This window comes from Berghia stephanieae, chromosome 1 (genome assembly GCF_034508935.2).
Source record: "Berghia stephanieae isolate SIO BIC M18660-M18661 chromosome 1, UCSD_Bste_1.3, whole genome shotgun sequence".
In the NCBI taxonomy this organism is placed as follows: domain Eukaryota; kingdom Metazoa; phylum Mollusca; class Gastropoda; order Nudibranchia; family Aeolidiidae; genus Berghia; species Berghia stephanieae.
Genome location: NC_088360.1, coordinates 104,709,588 through 104,730,182, shown reverse-complemented (window position 1 = coordinate 104,730,182; position 20,595 = coordinate 104,709,588). Strand labels below are relative to the sequence as shown.

Below are 20,595 nucleotides of genomic sequence, written 5' to 3'. Positions count from 1 at the left end.
GATAAGCATGGAACTGTTGAATGAACAGCATATTGAATCTCGCGCTACACACACACATACAGCCACGTAATGAACACGCAATACCGGATGGCCTATACGGCAGTCAGCAATACGCGAGGGAAGCTGCCTGAGTGTGTGGTAGCCTTGGCTTTTATAGCAATCAATGAATGAATGAATAAATATATAAATAAATAAGTAAAATATATGACTAAATAATTATTTAGTTAAAAAGATAAATAATAATATAAATAATACAGAAAGCATTTCAAGATCGCACTAGCCTACAAGACACGCCAAATATTTTTCTGCGCCAAATATTTTTCTGTGATTTGAATGATGTTTTTGTTTTGTATTTTTTGTTGTTGACTGAAGAAAGGCTTTGAACCCAAAACGTTCCGTGTCTGGTATTTTGATCTTTTACAAAGCTGTTATTGTTTTATAAAGTTATATTAATTTTTATTATTAAAAAATGTATGGGAACACACGGGCAAAAGTTATCTCTCCAGATGGTGAAACTGAGCTGTGTGAGATCAAAGCAGGGGTGCTTCAAGGTGATACATTAGCCCCCTATCTCTTTGCAATTGTCTTGGACTATGTGATGAGAAAGACCTACGCTGGCATGGAGAACGAGCTGGGCTTCACGCTGCATAGACAAAGAAGTAGGCGCAATCTAGCTATGATTGTCACGGATCTAGATTTCGCAGATGATCTGGCTCTACTGAACGAGGAGATGGACCAGGCACAAGAAGTCCTCAACAGACTTGAAACTGAGGCTGAACGAGTAGGACTATGCTGTAATGCTAAGAAGACAGTTTTCCAAACCTGCAACCAAGAAAGGCCAATACAGGCAAAGAATGGAGAATGGCTGAAAGAAGTTGACAGCTTCAAGTACCTAGGAGGTTGGACCCAAAGCAGTTCCTCTGATATTTCTGTCAGAAAAGCATTGGCTTGGAGTGCCTGTCACAAACTCATGAAAATCTGGAGTTCAAACCTACAGAGGGAAATAAAGAAAAGACCGTTCCTGTCAACGGTAGAGTCAGTGCTTCTAGATGGAGCAGCGACATGGACTCTTACTAAAGCTCCTGAGAAGCAACTGGACGGCTGCTACACCCGTATGCTGCGGATGGCCCTCAATGTAAGCTGGAAAGAGCACATAACAAATGAAGAGCTCTACAGTGACCTCCCCCCAGTGACCTCGAAGATTCAAAAGAGAAGACTGAGACTTGCGGAGCACTGCTGGAGACACAAGGAGGAGATTGCAAGCAGTCTTGTTCTATGGGAACCACCTGAGCGAACCAGAAGCAGAGGCAGGCAGAATAAAACCTACATTGACTGTCTGCTAGTTGACACAGGAATGGACAACACCCGGGAGCTGCGTACGCTTATGGAGGACAGGACAGAATGTCGAAGACTTGTGGCTCATGTTGGGCGCCCCAAGGGGCGGCCTAAGTAAGTAAGAGTAAGTAATATTCATTTTTTGCTCATTACTGTTTAAAAGTACTTTCAGTGAGTGAACTGAACTCTTTAAAACGAAACTCTTTTCATAGGGAGTGTTTGAAATCTCTAGAGATGCCGGGCTGATTATGACAGAGATAGCAGATGGTTTCAGTGTGGAGGACGTCAAGAAAGCTACAGGCTGTGAATTACAGGTAACAATAATATTTCAGACAAACATTAATGCTAATATATTATATTTAGTATTAATATATTCCGTGTTAATAACTTAAATCTGTATCTTAACTTCCATTTACTTTCACTTAAAAATTGTCCCTTTTCGAATATCGTAAACTTGAGGTGGTATTCACTGGACCTGCAACAGCAAGGGAAAAAAAAAACCCAAAAAACCCCCCAAAAGACACGATCTCACATTCCAAATTCTACGCTCAAGAGTGCAATGCAATAATGAGCAGTCATTTTTTTGTTCCATCAACGATTCGAATTTTTGACAGCCTACCTGCGTATGTATTGGGTAAGCCTCGCAGTCCGAATGGCGCTTGCTGAGAATTGTGTGATTGAGTCATAATCGATTCTCCACTTTTGACCTTCTACCTTTGTTAGGGGTTAATACAATTTTTTTTTTCAGACAGAGACAAGACAAAGCTGTTAACTGCCATGTACTCATTTTACACCCGAGTACGGCAAGAGAATGTAAGTAAAAAGTCTTTTCCAAATACTCAACTATGCGCCGAGCGAGGTTCGAACCCAGGACGTTCCAATCCGAAAGCGAGTGTCATACCACTAGACCACATAGCCGCTCTTGATAAACCCACTAATTATATCTTTCTTGATAAACCTACCTATTTATAACTTGTCATTTCATGTCACAACAATTCTTAATTGTTGAAGGATGTAAAAATTAATTTTCACCCTATTTATGTATTTCTTTATCTTTTTCGTAACAGGTATCTGCAGAGCTGAGACCAATGCAAACGTCATAAGATGTTGGGTCAAGTTTGATTATATCCACTATTATAAACACAAGAATGAAATAAGACGTGAACAATATTTCAATTGCAATAAATAAAGGTTGAATGATAGAGCACGAGAGAGAAGGGGGGGGGGGAGGAGAGGGGGGAGGTAGAAAGAGAGAGAGAGAGAGAGAGAGAGAGAGAGGGAGAAAGAGGGAGAGGAAGAAAGAGAGAGGGAGATATATAAAGTGAGAAAGAGAGAGGGGGGAAGGGAGAGAGAGAGAGAGAGAGAGAGAGGGGGGGGGAGAGTGAAGGGAGGGAGAGAGAGAGAGAGAGAGAGAGAGAGAGAGAGAGAGAGAGAGAGAGAGAGAGGGAGAGATGAAGGGAGGTGGAGAGAGAGGGAGAGAGAGAGAGGGAGAGAGAGAGAGAGAAAGAGAGAGAGAGAAAGAGAGAGAGAGAGAGAGAGAGAGAGAGGGGGAGGTCATTTTGTGTATTTAGTCTTGTTAAACATTTTGTTGATTTATATAACTTTTATTAACCTTTATTATTGTTTGCTTTATTATCTTTTTAAAAATAACGATAAGTATTGAATAGTAAGCTTCAATTTATTAGACAAAGACAGGTACTGTGGATTTCGGGTTTCCCTTTATCAACAAAACAGGATGAATGAAACACGACAGACGAATGAGATAATGTGATAGTGGCAAATTTACGAAGTCCCAGGTTGAGACTTTGTTTTTTTTTTGCCAAGATGAGGGTCATTTCTATTGATCGAAATTTGAAGGACGTTTTCTGGCCAAATTTTTTAATATGGGTTTTTCCAGAGTACGGCAGAGAACTGATTGGCAAATACGAATATGAACAAACGAACACAAATAATGAATAAATGAATAAAGAAGTACAGAAATAGGTATTTTTATTTGAGTACAGTTTTATAAGTTTAGTGGCGCATGCCTTTCTTGATATTTCAGCGCCTTAACCCCCCCCCCCCCCCCCCCCCCCCCCCCCCCACCACCAAAAAAAAAAAAATTAACAAAAAAAATAAATAAAAAATAAATTAAAAAAAAAACGTCATAAACAACACAAAAACGGACAGTTAAATATAATATGGTATATGTAGAACTTTGTGCCTGGAACGTTTGTGTTTGTCCGATTGTTTTTAAGGGTTTTACGACGCTAGCAACACATTACGTCATATCAGCGCCAGTAAAAAGGAAGAAAATTGGATGGTAAAAACTTCAAGAATTACAATTAAAGCACCCAAGAAAAAGTAAGACAAAGAATAACTTGTTCAAATAGGAAACAGATATAGATCCCAAGAGCACACTATCAGTCCTACTTAGTTTGAGATTACATAAATGTCTCAGCCTGACACAAGCACAGGTCCCCACTAAGAAGAAGAATGCACTCAAATGTTTACAAATGATCTGCAACGCTTCTGAATAAGAGACGTCATAGAAAATGAAGACTGGGCTGAAAACTTCTTAAAAGTAGATTAAATTAAGAAATAAAGGAGCAGGCAACTGAACAAGTGTTTATGAAAGGTGCCAGACAAAGCAAAAAAGAATAATATAAGAAAGAAAAACCATCCCAAAAAATCAGTCGACCTCGACTGGGGATCGAACCTCAGACCTTATGATTACCAGTCAGATGTGCTACCATTTTGGGATGTTTAATTTCTTGTATTCTTCTTTCTTGCTTTGGCACCTTTCAGACACACTTGCTCAATTCTTTTTCTTGAAAGTGGATTTCTTCGCAAAGTCCCAGGTTTGAAAGTTTTTGCTGTGACGGGGTCCATTTTAATCGATGGATAATTGAAGGTCAATGTTTCTGGCCAGTAAAAGACAGAGGATAAAGACACAGTGACATTCTGTGTCCAAGTATGTTATGGATATTTCCTGTGGATTTGGTTTGTTTTCTTATGTTTTTAAGGGTTTTATGGCGCTTGCAACACAATAAGGTTATATCAGCGCCAGTAAAAAGGAAGACAATGGGATAGTAAAAAGTTCTAGAATTACAATTAAATCACAAAAGAAAAGTGAGACAAAGGGGGATTGGTTCAAATAGGGAACAGATGTAGATTCCAAGAGCACACCGTCAAAGTACTGAGTTTGAGATCACTTAAAAGTCTCATCCAGACACAAGCACAGGTCCCAACTAAGAGGAATACACTCAAATATTTACAAATCATATAATATAATATGCAAACTAAACATTATACAATGTATAACAGAGAGATGATTTACAAGAAAAAGATATATCTCCCAAAGCTATTACTATACATTACTATTCTTTCTCCCAGCCAAGGAACTCCGGCCAGGGTCAGGACAAAACCAAGTAATCTCATTCCAAGACAACAGAAAACAATTAGAAAACGGGTATGTGTGGGTGGGGGGGGTGTTAGAAGACACAGCATGTACCTCCCTGCCCACTATGGGAGGTCAGGATAATCTTATTCCAAGACAAAGACAGAAAGCATGTTGGAAAACAGATATAGAGGGATAGAGGACACAGTATGTACCTCCCTGCCCACTATGGGAAGTCAGGAACCCCAACCAGCCCGTGGATTTGTATGTTGTGTAGAATGACAAAGTGACAATATTTTACAAAGGCCTAAACGACCAAGGGATATAACCTATTGGTGATATTCAACAAAATGAGATGAAGCTATCTAAGTTTATGGTTCCCCACTCAAAAATGGACGCCCACCTATATTTGTTCATACCATCAATTTTGAGGCAGTGGAATAGTCTCACATCTTATGAAATAAAAATACTGTGGTCTGTGGAATCTTCAAAATTGAAGATATAGACTTAAAAGGAAAAAGAAGAAAGAGGAGGAGAAGGAGGAGGAAAGAAGAAGGAGGGGAGAAGTAGTAGTAGTAGTAGTAGTAGTAGTAGTAGTAGTAGTAGTAGTAGTAGTAGTAGTAGTAGTAGTAGTAGTAGTAGTAGTAGTAGTAGTAGTAGTAGTAGTAGTAGTAGTAATAGTAGTAGTAGTAATTGTAGTAGTAGTAGTAATTGTGTAGTAGTAGTAATAGTAGTAGTAGAAGGTGAAGAAAAAGAAGAAGAAGAAGATGGTGATGAAGAAGAAAGATGTTAACTATAATCAGATGAAGACACAGTAGACAATCATTTGCAGGAGACTTTTATTTCAAATGCATGCAAGTTCTACTACAAAATAGGCCTACTTAATTGCGTTTGTTACATGTTTAAAATATGCACTTTTAAACTTTTCAGAAGTAGTTATTGCTAGGGATGTTATATATATATTATATAAACAAAAATTAGGCAACCTATAAAATTATGATATAAGCAAACATTTTGCTTTTCAGTGTTAAAATTAATTGATAAACGTTTACTGTTGAAACATTATATATCTACATTGTAGTTTGAAGAGTGATACTAGGCTGCTAGAAGCTGTGGACTGTAAAAAGTAATAAACAAAAATGAATATAATAGCTTGAAACAAGAACACAATACCGCCAAACACGGAACATTTCGGTCTCAAAACCCTTCTTCAGCCAACAAAAAAAAAACAACAACAAAAAAAAAACAATAAAGACATAAATACATTACTAAATTCCATATGGACGACAGAGATAATTTATAGGTCTCTGAGTCCAAGATATTTTCTACAGAGATGACCTACACGTTATCTATGTCATCTGTTTGAAATTTAGTAATGTATTTAAATCTTTATTGGGTTTTTTTTTTTTGTTGACTGAAAAAGTGTTTTGAGCCCAAAACGTTCCGTGTTTGGTATTTTGTTCTCTTTTGAAGCTGTTATTTTTAGTTTTGCTTATTACTAGTTTGAAGATGTAACTTTGTAAAACCTGCAGCGTCACATCCAGATAGAAAATGAGTTAACACCTTCAAGCAATCTGTTGGACACCTGACCTGAGAATCAACCTGAGAAAATTTGAAATTCAAAACACTCAGGGTATTGTTTTATGAGGCAAACAAGACACGTATTTCCCTCTTTTAAACCATTATAAAATGAGTAACAAATTGCAGTTTTCGCTGAATGCCGAAAATTGGGCTAAGCGCATATTGGAAGTTATCTCATCATATAGTATTTTATCATCACATTGCGTAGCATGTCCAAGAGACTTTGTGAAAAAATAAAATACCTACAAGCATGGCGCTCAGAGTAACTTGCTGTTTGTGGACAAAAATAAAAAAAAAAACAACAAATTTGCAGTTTCATTCTAAGCTAGTCCAAAAAACAATAAAAACAACAAAGTTTCACAAAATTGATAGGAGACCTCACACTAATCTAGTGACACATTCAAAAGTGAACGATAGTCAAAATGGACTTAGAAATAAGTTGAAAAAAAACAAAACAAAACAAACAAAAAAATCATTTTTTGACAATTGCAATCAGTCAGTGTTCAAATAGAAATGAACAAACATAAAATAATCATTGTTATACACCATGTGGCCATGGCATTATCACAGCTTATGTGGAAAGAAATAAACGACAAGAGGTAACATTTTACAAATGGCATTGATTTGTTATTCTTCCCACCTCAACAATATGTACAAAAATGGCCGGAGTTATACATCAAGATAGTCACTTTTTTTTTTGTTAATATGACAACATCTCCTCCTCAAACATGTGAAAGGTTGGAAAAATAATTTGATATATACAATATACTACTTTTACTTTGAATCCCCCCCCCCCCCCCCCCCCCCCCCCCCGTAGAAAGCAGAAAAAAACAATATACATACGCCTGTTAAGTAATGATTAAGAAGGAACCAAAAGCATCTGTTTCAATGAAAGACAAAATATACAAATAGGATTGTTTCAGTTATTGCTCTTAGTATGCTTAAATAAAGGATAAAGCCAAAAATAGTTAATTCAATTCAGCATATATTTAAGAGGCATGTTTAAAGAAACAAAATGGTTCATTTAATATGCTGTGAATACATGTTTAAAGAAACAAAATGCTTCATTTAATACGCTGTGAATACATTTATAGTTATTCCAAGTATACAGGGAGCTGTAAAAATAAAATAAAAGAAACTTATTGCTCAGCAACGCGTTGATAGAATCACGTGATACAAAAGATATCAGTGGGATTATTTTCATGATTTGGTTAAAAAAAAACCTAAAGGGGAAATTTTCTTTAGGATCTATTTCAAGGGAAGACTGGAATAACCCAGGCATCAGCCGCATTGCAGCGCCGCAAAGTGAGCTAGGTGACTTGCTCAAGGCTGCACAACGCGGCGGGTAGTCGAACTCGATACATTTCGGGTATCAAGCAAAGACCGTACCACTGAGTCATATTATTGTTCTTATTGGCGTAAAACAAGGTGAGGCATGAAAGGCAAGCAGGTATATGTGACCATTCAAGTCAAAGCTGTATTATGTCAGGGAAGAGATGGGTAATAGATGAAAAGCCACAATTATGAAAGTTGGGGATTATTTCAATTCGGGGTGGTGAAGAATAAAGATACTTTCTTGCATTGCAACAGACTCAAATCTCCTTTCTTTTATTCTTTTGACTTGAAATTCACTTTTAGATGCCCGATTCATCCCAACATACTGTTTTGAGATGTTGGGTCACATATTAAAAAAAAAAAATCTCATTGTCTTAGAACAGGATGAAGACAAACAAAAATAAATATAGAGGAAAATCTGACAATGCCAAAAATGTGTAGAATGCACGTTCTCTATAAACAACCTGGACTACGATTCCTTCACTTGATTATACTTGTAATGGCATGAGCCCCTCTGTTTTCAATATTCAATGGCGGTTTTAGAGACAGTTAATTATGATAATCTTTAGCCGATAGAAAGACCGAGATAGCTGAAGTCAGCTCTCAGCTTAAAACCGGTCTTATTTCAATGTGTTGTTTATATATTACAACCCTTGGACTTTGCATAAAGTGCTATAGAAATGTTCTTCTTAGTACATATTATAAACCTATGTAATGACAAGATATGAAGTGAATAGAAAAGTGCCAGAAGACAATAGAGAATAAAAATTTTTCGCGGCGGTGGTGGGGTTTGAACCTGCGACCTTATTGGTACGACAACTCCGCCTGGCAGGTGAGAGCGTGGCTCTACCGTGTGAGCTATCCACGAACACAAAAATATTCGTTTCAAACTCAAAGTCATTACTAGATCCCTCTCTCACCCACTTCTTGAGACCGCCGATTCGTTCGTACACCACCATCGCGAATGATTTTGACCAGCAGTTAAGCTTAATAGCCAATATTCTCAACACAAACATATAACATAGAAACGATTGAGACATTGAGTATGCTCCGGTGTATGGGGTGAATTTTTAATTCAGAAAAGTGAGTGGAGCAGGCACTTATGTTGGTAACAACAAGATATGAAGTGAATAGAAAAGTGCCAGAAGACAATAGAGAATAAAAATTTTTTTTTTACCGGAGCATACTCAATGTCTCAATCGTTTCTATGTTATATGTTTGTGTTGAGAATATTGGCTATTAAGCTTAACTGCTGGTCAAAATCATTCGCGATGGTGGTGTACGAACGAATCGGCGGTCTCAAGAAGTGGGTGAGAGAGGGATCTAGTAATGACTTTGAGTTTGAAACGAATATTTTTGTGTTCGTGGATAGCTCACACGGTAGAGCCACGCTCTCACCTGCCAGGCGGAGTTGTCGTACCAATAAGGTCGCAGGTTCAAACCCCACCACCGCCGCGAAAAATTTTTATTCTCTATTGTCTTCTGGCACTTTTCTATTCACTTCATATCTTGTTGTTACCAACATAAGTGCCTGCTCCACTCACTTTTCTGAATTAAAAATTCACCCCATACACCGGAGCATACTCAATGTCTCAATCGTTTCTATGTTATATGTTTGTGTTGAGAATATTGGCTATTAAGCTTAACTGCTGGTCAAAATCATTCGCGATGGTGGTGTACGAACGAATCGGCGGTCTCAAGAAGTGGGTGAGAGAGGGATCTAGTAATGACTTTGAGTTTGAAACGAATATTTTTGTGTTCGTGGATAGCTCACACGGTAGAGCCACGCTCTCACCTGCCAGGCGGAGTTGTCGTACCAATAAGGTCGCAGGTTCAAACCCCACCACCGCCGCGAAAAATTTTTATTCTCTATTGTCTTCTGGCACTTTTCTATTCACTTCATATCTTGTTGTTACCAACATAAGTGCCTGCTCCACTCACTTTTCTGAATTAAAAATTCACCCCATACACCGGAGCATACTCAATGTCTCAATCGTTTCTATGTTATATGTTTGTGTTGAGAATATTGGCTATTAAGCTTAACTGCTGGTCAAAATCATTCGCGATGGTGGTGTACGAACGAATCGGCGGTCTCAAGAAGTGGGTGAGAGAGGGATCTAGTAATGACTTTGAGTTTGAAACGAATATTTTTGTGTTCGTGGATAGCTCACACGGTAGAGCCACGCTCTCACCTGCCAGGCGGAGTTGTCGTACCAATAAGGTCGCAGGTTCAAACCCCACCACCGCCGCGAAAAATTTTTATTCTCTATTGTCTTCTGGCACTTTTCTATTCACTTCATATCTTGTTGTTACCAACATAAGTGCCTGCTCCACTCACTTTTCTGAATTAAAAATTCACCCCATACACCGGAGCATACTCAATGTTTGTGTTGAGAATATTGGCTATTAAGCTTAACTGCTGGTCAAAATCATTCGCGATGGTGGTGTACGAACGAATCGGCGGTCTCAAGAAGTGGGTGAGAGAGGGATCTAGTAATGACTTTGAGTTTGAAACGAATATTTTTGTGTTCGTGGATAGCTCACACGGTAGAGCCACGCTCTCACCTGCCAGGCGGAGTTGTCGTACCAATAAGGTCGCAGGTTCAAACCCACCACCGCCGCGAAAAATTTTTATTCTCTATTGTCTTCTGGCACTTTTCTATTCACTTCATATCTTGTTGTTACCAACATCAGTGCCTGCTCCACTCACTTTTCTGAATTAAAAATTCACCCCATACACCGGAGCATACTCAATGTCTCAATCGTTTCTATGTTATATGTTTGTGTTGAGAATATTCAAGAAAACCTTTATGAGTGCCCGGTGGAAGAAAGGTTACAATCCGGACCTGGCATTCATATCCTCTCAACACTTCTCAAACTTTGAAAGGACTGTAGGTGAGCCTATACCGAAATCTCAACACAGGCCTATTACCATCAGCATCAAACCAGCTGTTAAAGCCCTCGAATCAAATGCGATACCACGATTCAATTTTAGAAAAGCAAATTGGGAAAACTTTACTAAAGATTTAGACAATGAGATCACCAATATAAAAAGTGACCCACAGAGATACGACGACTTCAGAACACTCATATGGAAAGTTGCAAAGAAAAACATCCCCAGAGGATGCCGAAAAAGTTATATTCCATGTCTCCGAGATGAAAGCAAGAAACTATATGAAAGATACATTGAATCATACAAGGTGGATCCTTTCAGTGAAGAAACCCTAAAACTGGGTGAAGAACTCACATCAATGATAGCCGATGAAAGATCAGAAAGATGGAAGGAATTAATAACCTCCACCAATATGACCCTAAACAGCAAAAAGGCCTGGACTACAATTTCAAACTGAATAATGACAAAAATACCCAGACAAGAGTGGCTGCAGTAACACCTGACCAAGTAGCACATCAGCTTCTACTGAATGGGAAACCAGCCAAGAAAGCACGAGGCCAACTAAAATCCCTGAAACGTGAAATGGACAAAGCTCTCAAGGATAGTGAAGATCATCTTGACTCTTTTACCCTGGAGGAGCTACTAGAGGCCTTGTCCCATCTGAAGGCAGGAAAAGCATCTGGACTGGATGGAATCACAACTGAGATGATTCAACACTTTGGCCCGAGAACGCTATCCTGGCTATTGGACCTCTTCAATGTATGCGCAAGGACAAACAGGCTGCCAAGTGCATGGAGGAAAGCAAGAGTAGTCGCCCTACTGAAACCGGGGAAAGATCCAAAATCCAAGAAAAGCTATCGCCCGATCTCCCTCCTGTGCATCACATACAAGCTATTTGAGCGAATGGTTATGTCCCGCATGTCACCCAGTCTAGACGAACAACTGTCTCCAGACCAGGCTGGATTCCGACCAGGACGGTCAACATGTGGTCAACTTCTTAACCTTACACAATTCATAGAAGATGGGTTTGAGACAAAACAGGTCACTGGCACAGTCTTCGTCGACCTCACTGCAGCCTATGACACAGTGAATCACAAGATCCTACTCCTCAAAGTGGCTAAAATGATAAAGAATAAGAAAATTGTAAATATCATCCAGTCACTTCTCGAAAACAGGCGCTTCTTTGTTGAAATGGATGGCCGGAAGAGCAGGTGGCGCACCCAGAAGAATGGTCTTCCCCAAGGATCAGTGCTGGCTCCAACACTTTTCAACATATATACAAATGATCAGCCTGAGTTCCCAAATATCCGCCGATTCATATATGCTGATGACCTATGCCTCGCAACACAGGATGCGTCCTTCCAACCAATCGAGAGCAGACTGACAAATGCCCTAGACATCCTCACAAAGTACTACACTAAAAACTCGCTGAATGCCAACCCAGGGAAAACACAAGTGTGTGCATTTCACCTCAACAACCACCAAGCCCACACAAAACTTAACATCAAGTGGAATGGCCAGACATTAGAGTACAACTACCACCCAGTGTACCTCGGAGTGACGCTTGATCGGACTCTGTCCTTCAGAGAACACGTGAGGAAGACCAAGGCAAAAGTGTCCACGCGTAATGCCCTCCTTGGAAAGCTGGCAAACATGAACTGGGGAACTGACCCTAAAACTCTAAGGACCACAGCATTGGCCCTCAGCTACTCAACTGCGGAGTACTGCTCAGCTGTATGGGCCCGATCGTGCCATGCCTCCAAGCTAGACCCCGAGCTCAACAACGCCTGCCGGATCGTAACGGGCCAGCTGAGAGCAACACCATTACCACTGGTCTACCGTGCAGCAGGAATAGCCCACCACACATCCGGAGGGAAACTCATGCCCAAATACAAAAATACAAACAGGAAATGGACCAGAGACACCCCCTTCATAACCACAATTGTCCCAAAAGCAGGCTCAAATCAAGGAATAGCTTCCTCACAGTAGAGAGCCTTCACCCAGATCACTCAGCATTCTTCCGCCTGGACAAATGGGTAGAATGGGACAAGACAGCAAACGATGCCCTCCAGCCCCCAACAGAAAAGCTCCCAGCAGGCACAGACCTTAAGAGAAAAGACTGGGTGGCGTTGAACAGAGCTAGAGCAAAGGTGGGAAACACCGCCACCAACCTCTTTAAATGGAAAATCTCACCGGGCACTGAATGCCCATGCGGTCACCCCAGACAGACCATGGACCACATCCTGTCCGAATGCTCACTGGGACCTCACTGCACCAATGCTGACCTGAGAGAATGCAACCAGACTGCCCGGGACTGGCTGACTCACTGGCGCGACAAGATATGATGATGTTGAGAATATTGGCTATTAAGCTTAACTGCTGGTCAAAATCATTCGCGATGGTGGTGTACGAACGAATCGGCGGTCTCAAGAAGTGGGTGAGAGAGGGATCTAGTAATGACTTTGAGTTTGAAACGAATATTTTTGTGTTCGTGGATAGCTCACACGGTAGAGCCACGCTCTCACCTGCCAGGCGGAGTTGTCGTACCAATAAGGTCGCAGGTTCAAACCCCACCACCGCCGCGAAAAATTTTTATTCTCTATTGTCTTCTGGCACTTTTCTATTCACTTCATATCTTGTTGTTACCACCATAAGTGCCTGCTCCACTCACTTTTCTGAATTAAAAATTCACCCCATACACCGGAGCATACTCAATGTCTCAATCGTTTCTATGTTATATGTTTGTGTGAGAATATTGGCTATTAAGCTTAACTGCTGGTCAAAATCATTCGCGATGGTGGTGTACGAACGAATCGGCGGTCTCAAGAAGTGGGTGAGAGAGGGATCTAGTAATGACTTTGAGTTTGAAACGAATATTTTTGTGTTCGTGGATAGCTCACACGGTAGAGCCACGCTCTCACCTGCCAGGCGGAGTTGTCGTACCAATAAGGTCGCAGGTTCAAACCCCACCACCGCCGCGAAAAATTTTTATTCTCTATTGTCTTCTGGCACTTTTCTATTCACTTCATATCTTGTTGTTACCAACATAAGTGCCTGCTCCACTCACTTTTCTGAATTAAAACCTATGTAATGAAACCCGAATCATATCGTGGTAATGCTGCTCTAAGAGAAATGCGTTTTAAGATAATTCTTTGGTTAATTCCATGGGATAGATCTGAACAAAATTAATAATCTGTATTCACATTTTTTTTTTTTTATAGTGACGTCTTAAAATATTAATCTTCTTCAACCTCCTCTTATGGCACGCTATCTCTTTTGGGAATTTGGTTGTTCAACTAATTTTCAAATGTTCATATTTTAATTATAATATTTCATTCAATAGAATTTAATACAATTCTCAGCGACAGTTGATATCATTAAATTTTAAAACATTTAAGATTGTCGCTGTTTAATATTAATAATTATAATATATAATCAAGCAAGACTTCTTGAAAATGAAATGCTGTTACGAGCTTCAATTTCATAATAAGTAGCATCTAATTACAAGAAGCGATAGCCATACATCATGATTGTTACTGTTGCTTTTAATTTTAAATCTTTGAGCTTAATTAAACTCTTTGGTGAATACATTTGTAATTGATAAATCCAAAATGGTGTAATTTGGTGTGTTTTGTTGAAAAATATAAACAAAAAAATCTAAACTTATCCCAACAACAAGAGTGTGTAAAATATAGAAGAGCAATTTTTATCAAATTGTATTGTTTGGAAAACAAAAATTGCGAAGATTTGACTTTACACGATCAATAAATGCTTTATAATTTCACATCTATAAACAGCTGCAGTAAAACAAAAAATAAAGCAAGCATAATTTAAAGCGTTTTACCAAATGAATATTCAACAAAATATTATGACAAGTTTATTGTAAATATGCATAGACGTCTATTACAAAATGCGGGAGAAATAAATTATTTCATCATAAAATTCTTGAAATCAATATGCATCATTCGTACTACTGTAAAAACTTGTTAAACCAAAATGGCTGAATCAAAATTAGTAAAAATAATAATAGTTAAAAATACAACTAAACAATTCAATATTATTGCATGTCTTTGTTATCGTTGACCAATAAGAAAGCGCTAACCTCTACACTGTGGTTAAACAGAAAAGACTTTATTTGCTTTCTGTTTACTGTTTATTTGTCCAAAATAAAAACGTACCAATATGGGAATACTTTACTTTTTCATCATCATCATCCAATTGTGTTCGATTGGGTCGATTGGGTGTTCTCACCTATTGTTTTGAATGATCTTGACATCATTCACTCCGCTTGCCGTGAATACTTGCACTATTCCAGGTCCCTAATCAGTGTAGGGTTGCACTCTCCCAGAGTTGAGAGTAATCTTTTCACATCCTGTAAATCCAGATTGATGAGTTTATCTTATACGGACTAGCTCACCGATGGAGTTTTTCTTAAATGTTTTAAATTACTAATAATTTAGAACAGAAAAATCGAGACCAGCCTAAGAGTTTATTTCAAGCAAGAGTTTATCTTAACACAGTTTATCTTAAGCGGACAGCAGTGTATTTTTTAATGAAAAAAAAAATTATTCAGACATTCATTAGTCACTTCGTTTAAATCAAAACAAATAAGATAAGAGCGTGCCTAGCAGTTTGGTTCAACCGGTTTTTACTGTAAATCTGAAATATTTTTACGTAACTGTATAAATCACATTGCTGGATATGTGGTAACAAAACAAACCACACTGCTGAACGTGTGGTGATGAATCACACCAGTTCTATTGCATATTGGCAAGACGTCCAATGATGTCCAGAACTTGACCATCCACATCAACGGGTGGGGCTTCGGATCTGTGGCAACCCAGTTGACTTAGAATGAGACGACAATCGTGTTCCAGTTTCAGGATCCCTTCAACCAAATCTAAAACGTTGTAGTGATCAATATTGTGGACGCCGTAATGAACAAACAGTTGTTCTGCCAACTTTCTTCTGTAAAAATCACCTCTGTCGCCTGGCATGCCCACATCTTCATGATTTCCCTGAAAATTTTGTGGAAAAAAACAAAACAAATTTGAACTTCTATATAGGGCAATATCCACAAAACATGCTCAAAGTGCTTTACAAAGGGTCCCTTACCAACAGCAACACTTAACATTATGCCTGTTAGGCAATATTACCATTTTTTTGGACGACAGAGACAATGCTGTTAACGGCCAGATACTCATTTTACACCTGATTACAGTGAGAAAATGTAAGTAAAGAGCCTTTTCCAATGACTCAACTACGCACCGAGCAAGGCTCAAATCCAGACCTTCTGATACAAAGGCGAGTGTCGTACCACTAGACTCCATAGCCACATAGTATACCTGATTCATTTGCGAGGGGCATTTTCTGAACATTTTATATTTTAAAAAGTAGCCATCAGAGCCATTGGGACCATGGAACCAGAGTTCATCTAGGTTTCTATAGCATGAAATGGAAAATAGCAATTACTTGCTATCTTTTGGATAGGATGCTAGTCTATTGCAAAGTACTTTCTCCCAGATCTAATAGACCTAGCTATCCAATCACAGCTGGGTGGACAGGATTAGATCGGCACCGCAGATCAATCTAGATTCTTTCGCATGTGAAGCGAGTGCTCTACCAACTGAGCTATCAGGACCCCGCAATATTTTATAAGTATAAGCCAAGTATTTTTTAAGGCACAAATGAGAAAGTTTTTTTGAAAATTAACAAATTGAGCTTTCCAAGAGTCCATGGACAACAGCAACACTTAACACTTAGGATGGGACATGGTGCCTCTTAGGAGGTATTACAATTTGTTCGGACAGAGAAAACGCTGTTAACGGCTAGGTAATCCAGATACTCATATTACATTGAGTACGGTGAGAGAATGTGAGTCAAGAGCCCCTTTCCAATGACTCAACGAAGCGCTGAGCGAGGCTCAAACCCAATTATTTTAAAGTCACAAATGAGGAAGTAGGCTAGATGATATAAAATTAAAGAAATTAACTCTTTCAGCGCCGGCCACACTGTGCGGCCAGAGCAGAATCTGTTCTACCGGCCAATGGCCGCATAGTGTGACCAGTCTTGAAAGGCAAAAATAATATTTATAATCCAATGCTACTTTCTCCAAAAGTACTATTAATTGAACCAATGGTATCATTTCTTTCATCAGAACAATTTTAATTGAGATTTTGCGCCGAATTAGAATGTAGCTTTGTCTTAGCTTGTCATTCTCATGATGCCTCAATTAGGTGTCAGCCATTTTGAGATGAAAATGTGAATATAACCAGTGCTGAAAGAGTTAAGGAGCAGGTACCAGTAAAAGAGAAAGATCTGAAGCAGTGTGTATGAAAGGTGCCAGACAAAGCAAGAAAGAAAAATACAAGAAAAAAAACACATCCCAATGTGTTGTTTGATGCAAGCAAGGATTTACAGCATAAAACGCGTACCCTTGTGAAGAATATAAATATTAAAAATTGTCCCAACTACCGGGAGCCTCTGTGGTGTAATGGTAGCACGTCTAATCGTAATCAGAAGGTCTGAGGTTCGATCCCCAGTCGAGGTCGACTGATTTTTTGGGATGTTCTTTTTTCTTCTATTGTTCTTTATTGCTTTGTCTGGCATCTTTCATACATACTTGTTCAGATCTTTAACTAGATGTTTTAAGTGTCCCAGTCAGGATATACCTCCAATGCTACACACACAATCACTTTTAATTACTTTGTGCTTGAACAATGATTGTCTCCAAAAAAGGTTAAACATGGGACAATAAGTGTGGTGATGTGGTTTTGTGGTATGACACTTGCCTTCGGACTGGAAGGTCCAGGGTTTGAATCCTGATCTGAGCAGTGCATAATTAAGTCCTTGCAAAAGGCTCTTTACCAACATTCTTTCACCATACTCAAGTGTAAAATAAGTACCTTGTTGATAACAGCTTTGTCTTTGTCGTTTAAAAAATTGTAATATTACCAACCAGATGCCATGTCTCTTTCTACATATTATATGTTGGTGTTCGCTATAGATCCCTTGTAAAATGCTTTGAGCACGTTAAGTGGATATAAATGCTGGAGCCTTTATTTTGTTTGTTTTATTTTAAAATAATCGTTTGGTAGTTTATCAAAAACAATGCAGCAGGAAATGAAATAATATTAAAAGAAAAATAGATTGGATTCAGTGACAAGGAATATAACTACTGTAAATTATGTTGTTACGGTCTTACATGTCTGAAATAAATTGTTTAAATTCAACAATTCAGTACCATATCTTGTATAAAAGGTCATCCACTTACAGTGAGATAAATAAGCACTTCATTCATGCTAGAAAGTCGATGATGTCTTGTAAGCAACTGTGTATTATTCATTAACAAAATAATGTTCTCTTGAGCCTTTAACGCCATCCTGTGCATAGTGGAAACAGGCATCATGCGATCTGGGGTAAAATTCACACACTTCATGTTTCCCCTTGGGTAACTGTTGCAAAGCAGATCATATCCAACGTTTGCCATTTTAAAAATCTGTTTTGGTTTCTTATAACTGCAAAAGAAATGAAATTTTAAAAAATCATTAAAAAAAGAGCAGTGATAAAAAACCCTAAAATTTACATTTGTGACAAATGCGAAACAACAATATGTTACCACTTTTGGATCATTTAAATTAAATGTTATCGTAATACCGCATATTATGGTAATGCACAGCTTTTGTAGGATTTATAACTTTTCCGAAATCTGTATAGAGTATTTCTCTATCCTGGAAGATATCATTTGACCATTCCTTATTATGGTTCACTTTATTATTTGATTACATGATTATTTTAAGAAATTTGAAAATGAATTCAAATGAATTCAAATGATTTCAAAACAATTTCTACTGCTGTTTTCAATATTAGGTTATAACACCACTCTGTTGCCATATTTACAGTGATGAAATAGTAATATTAATCGATTTCTACAGTTAACAGTAATGAATAGATAACGACAGTTCCAAAAAATCTAACCTCTTGTCTCCTTATATCATAAATAACCTTCCCTATGGAACAGATTGACGTTATGATTCTTAATGATATTGATATCCCAGGCAGGCAATCCTCAATCATACAATTTGACATATTTTTTTTTTCTGTCACCATGGAAACCATGATTATCCGATCATTAAGTTTGCTTCGTTTCCCTACATACTATAAATTACAATATAATACAAAACTTCTCAAAACCCTTACACCTAACTCTAATGCCACCCATAAAAAGATGAGGAAATTTCTTTCTCCTTAAACTTAATCTTTCTCGGCCATCATCACCTGCGCCAGATGCCAACCCCAACTTAAACTTTAAAAATAGTTGACCCTAGAGTTCAATTTACGACAAATGACAACTGCTAAACCGAATGTTCACTGTATTGTTTAAAAATATAAAAGCATATGTATGTTGATAAAAAAAAAGGTTGGTAAGGCATGTGTAAAATGATTTCACTATTTTGGGAATAAAAGTGTCCGCCAAGACAAAAGACTGAAGCATGTTCTCAAAAAGGCTGCCTCTATTCTCACCCCCGGGATGAGAATAGAAAAGCGATCGAGCTCTCACCCCCGGGATGAGAATAGAAAAGCGATCGAGCTCTCACCCCCGGGATGAGAATAGAAAAGTGATCGAGCTCTCATCCCCGGGATGAGAATAGAGGTAGTTTACCCTTCTCGCTATTCTCACCCCTGTAATCAACAGGTAGGGAGGGTAACCTAGCCTAGCCGCCGTCCCTTCTCGCTATTCTCATCCCTGTGTAGAGTCAGCTTAGCACCCTCCCCCCCCCCCATCCTCTCGCTATTCTCATCCCTGTTAACCAACCGGTAGGGAGGGTAGCCTAGCCTAGCCGCCGTCCCTTCTCGCTATTCTCATCCCTGTGTAGGGTCAGCTTAGCAACCCCCCCCCCCCTTCCTCACTACCCTCATCTGATCATCATCATCTCTCTCGTTACTGCTTTTAGTGGCACTGGACGTAAGGAGGGTGAACATGCAGCCCATTCTCATCCCGGGATGAGAATAGAAAAGCGATCGAGCTCTCATCCCCGGGATGAGAATAGAAAAGCGATCGAGCTCTCACCCCCGGGATGAGAATAGAAAAGCGATCGAGCTCTCACCCCCGGGATGAGAATAGTCACTCCGTCTCAAAAAATGATGTTTATTATAATGTAAAGCAAGTGGTGTTATCTGCAAATTGTACTTGCAGTATCTAAAACATTCTATTGGATTGCCACTATTTAACTCAGTATTAACGAATCATCCACCCAACCTTAAAAATATGTCAGAAGATTATATAAAAATATGAATCCAAAATCTTGCAGTTGCTGATGCTGTATCCAAGGATTATAGACCTTTCATAACATTAAATTAACGAGAGCTCCGTAAAACTTATTTTGTGACTCAACTTGAAAAGAGTTACAAAACTCGGTCTATGTCTTTCAACGGTCTCTTTGGCAACGTTATTTCATCAAAAACCTACTTCGATGGTCTTTGGTGGATTGCTTTCGCCGTTTTCTTTTCTTTTCGTTACTTTAGGTAATTTAATAATCTATTTATATCATCTAATAATTATCAATGAAACATCAACTAATCAATAGATCAATCTGTTTAGTTTAATTTATTTTTCGAAGCATCTGTCATGTTGTTACTGTTGTTTTATCTTTCTATCTGAATCCTGCGTGCACCTAAACTATAATAATAATTTAATATATCAATCAGACTCTTTCTCTTCTGTACCAAAGTGATGGTAATTTTAGTTAGTTTTTTTTTCAAACTATCTTTGAGATAAACCTAACGTAGTCTTGATTCATTCATTTTATTTTATTCTTTTCTCTATTGATCATAATAATATATCTAGAAAAAGTGAGTTATACAAACTGAAGTCGCATTTTTTAGACTAAGCTATATAGTATTTATCACATATCACACATTGTTATACACTCTCGGATTTGTAACAAGATACACACACACACATACACACACACACACAAACAAACAAAAAACAAAAACAAAAGAACTTGAGTTTTTACATAGCTCAATACCCATTAAACGTGCTCAAAGCGATTTACTAAGGATCCCTGAT

The 20,595-nt window shown here is 38.5% G+C and overlaps 2 protein-coding genes across 3 annotated transcripts in view; one reads left to right on the top strand and one right to left on the bottom strand.

Annotated features, from left to right (window-relative positions):
* LOC144962652 (succinyl-CoA:3-ketoacid coenzyme A transferase 1, mitochondrial-like) overlaps window positions 1–3,319 on the top strand; it is a 36,696-nt gene extending 33,377 nt beyond the window's left edge. Inside the window, exons 14-15 of one of the 2 annotated variants that reach the window (XM_078895762.1) lie at window positions 1,548–1,649; window positions 2,403–3,319. In XM_078895762.1, the coding sequence (XP_078751888.1) occupies window positions 1,548–1,649; window positions 2,403–2,438 (138 nt within the window). In that variant the 3' untranslated portion in view covers window positions 2,439–3,319. The remainder of the gene's footprint in view (window positions 1–1,547; window positions 1,650–2,402) is intronic. The other variant, XM_078895763.1, reaches the window with a different exon arrangement.
* Window positions 3,320–5,536: 2,217 nt separating this feature from the next.
* Window positions 5,537–19,910, bottom strand: LOC144962643 (uncharacterized). The gene is made up of 4 exons (XM_078895750.1): window positions 19,783–19,910; window positions 17,797–18,040; window positions 13,607–15,541; window positions 5,537–8,337 (listed from the first exon to the last, which is right to left on the bottom strand). The coding sequence occupies exons 2-3, from the start codon at window positions 18,010–18,012 to the stop codon at window positions 15,281–15,283; spliced, it is 477 nt and encodes a 158-aa protein (XP_078751876.1). The 5' UTR covers window positions 18,013–18,040; window positions 19,783–19,910; the 3' UTR covers window positions 5,537–8,337; window positions 13,607–15,280.
* Between the last annotated feature and the right edge of the window lie 685 nt (window positions 19,911–20,595).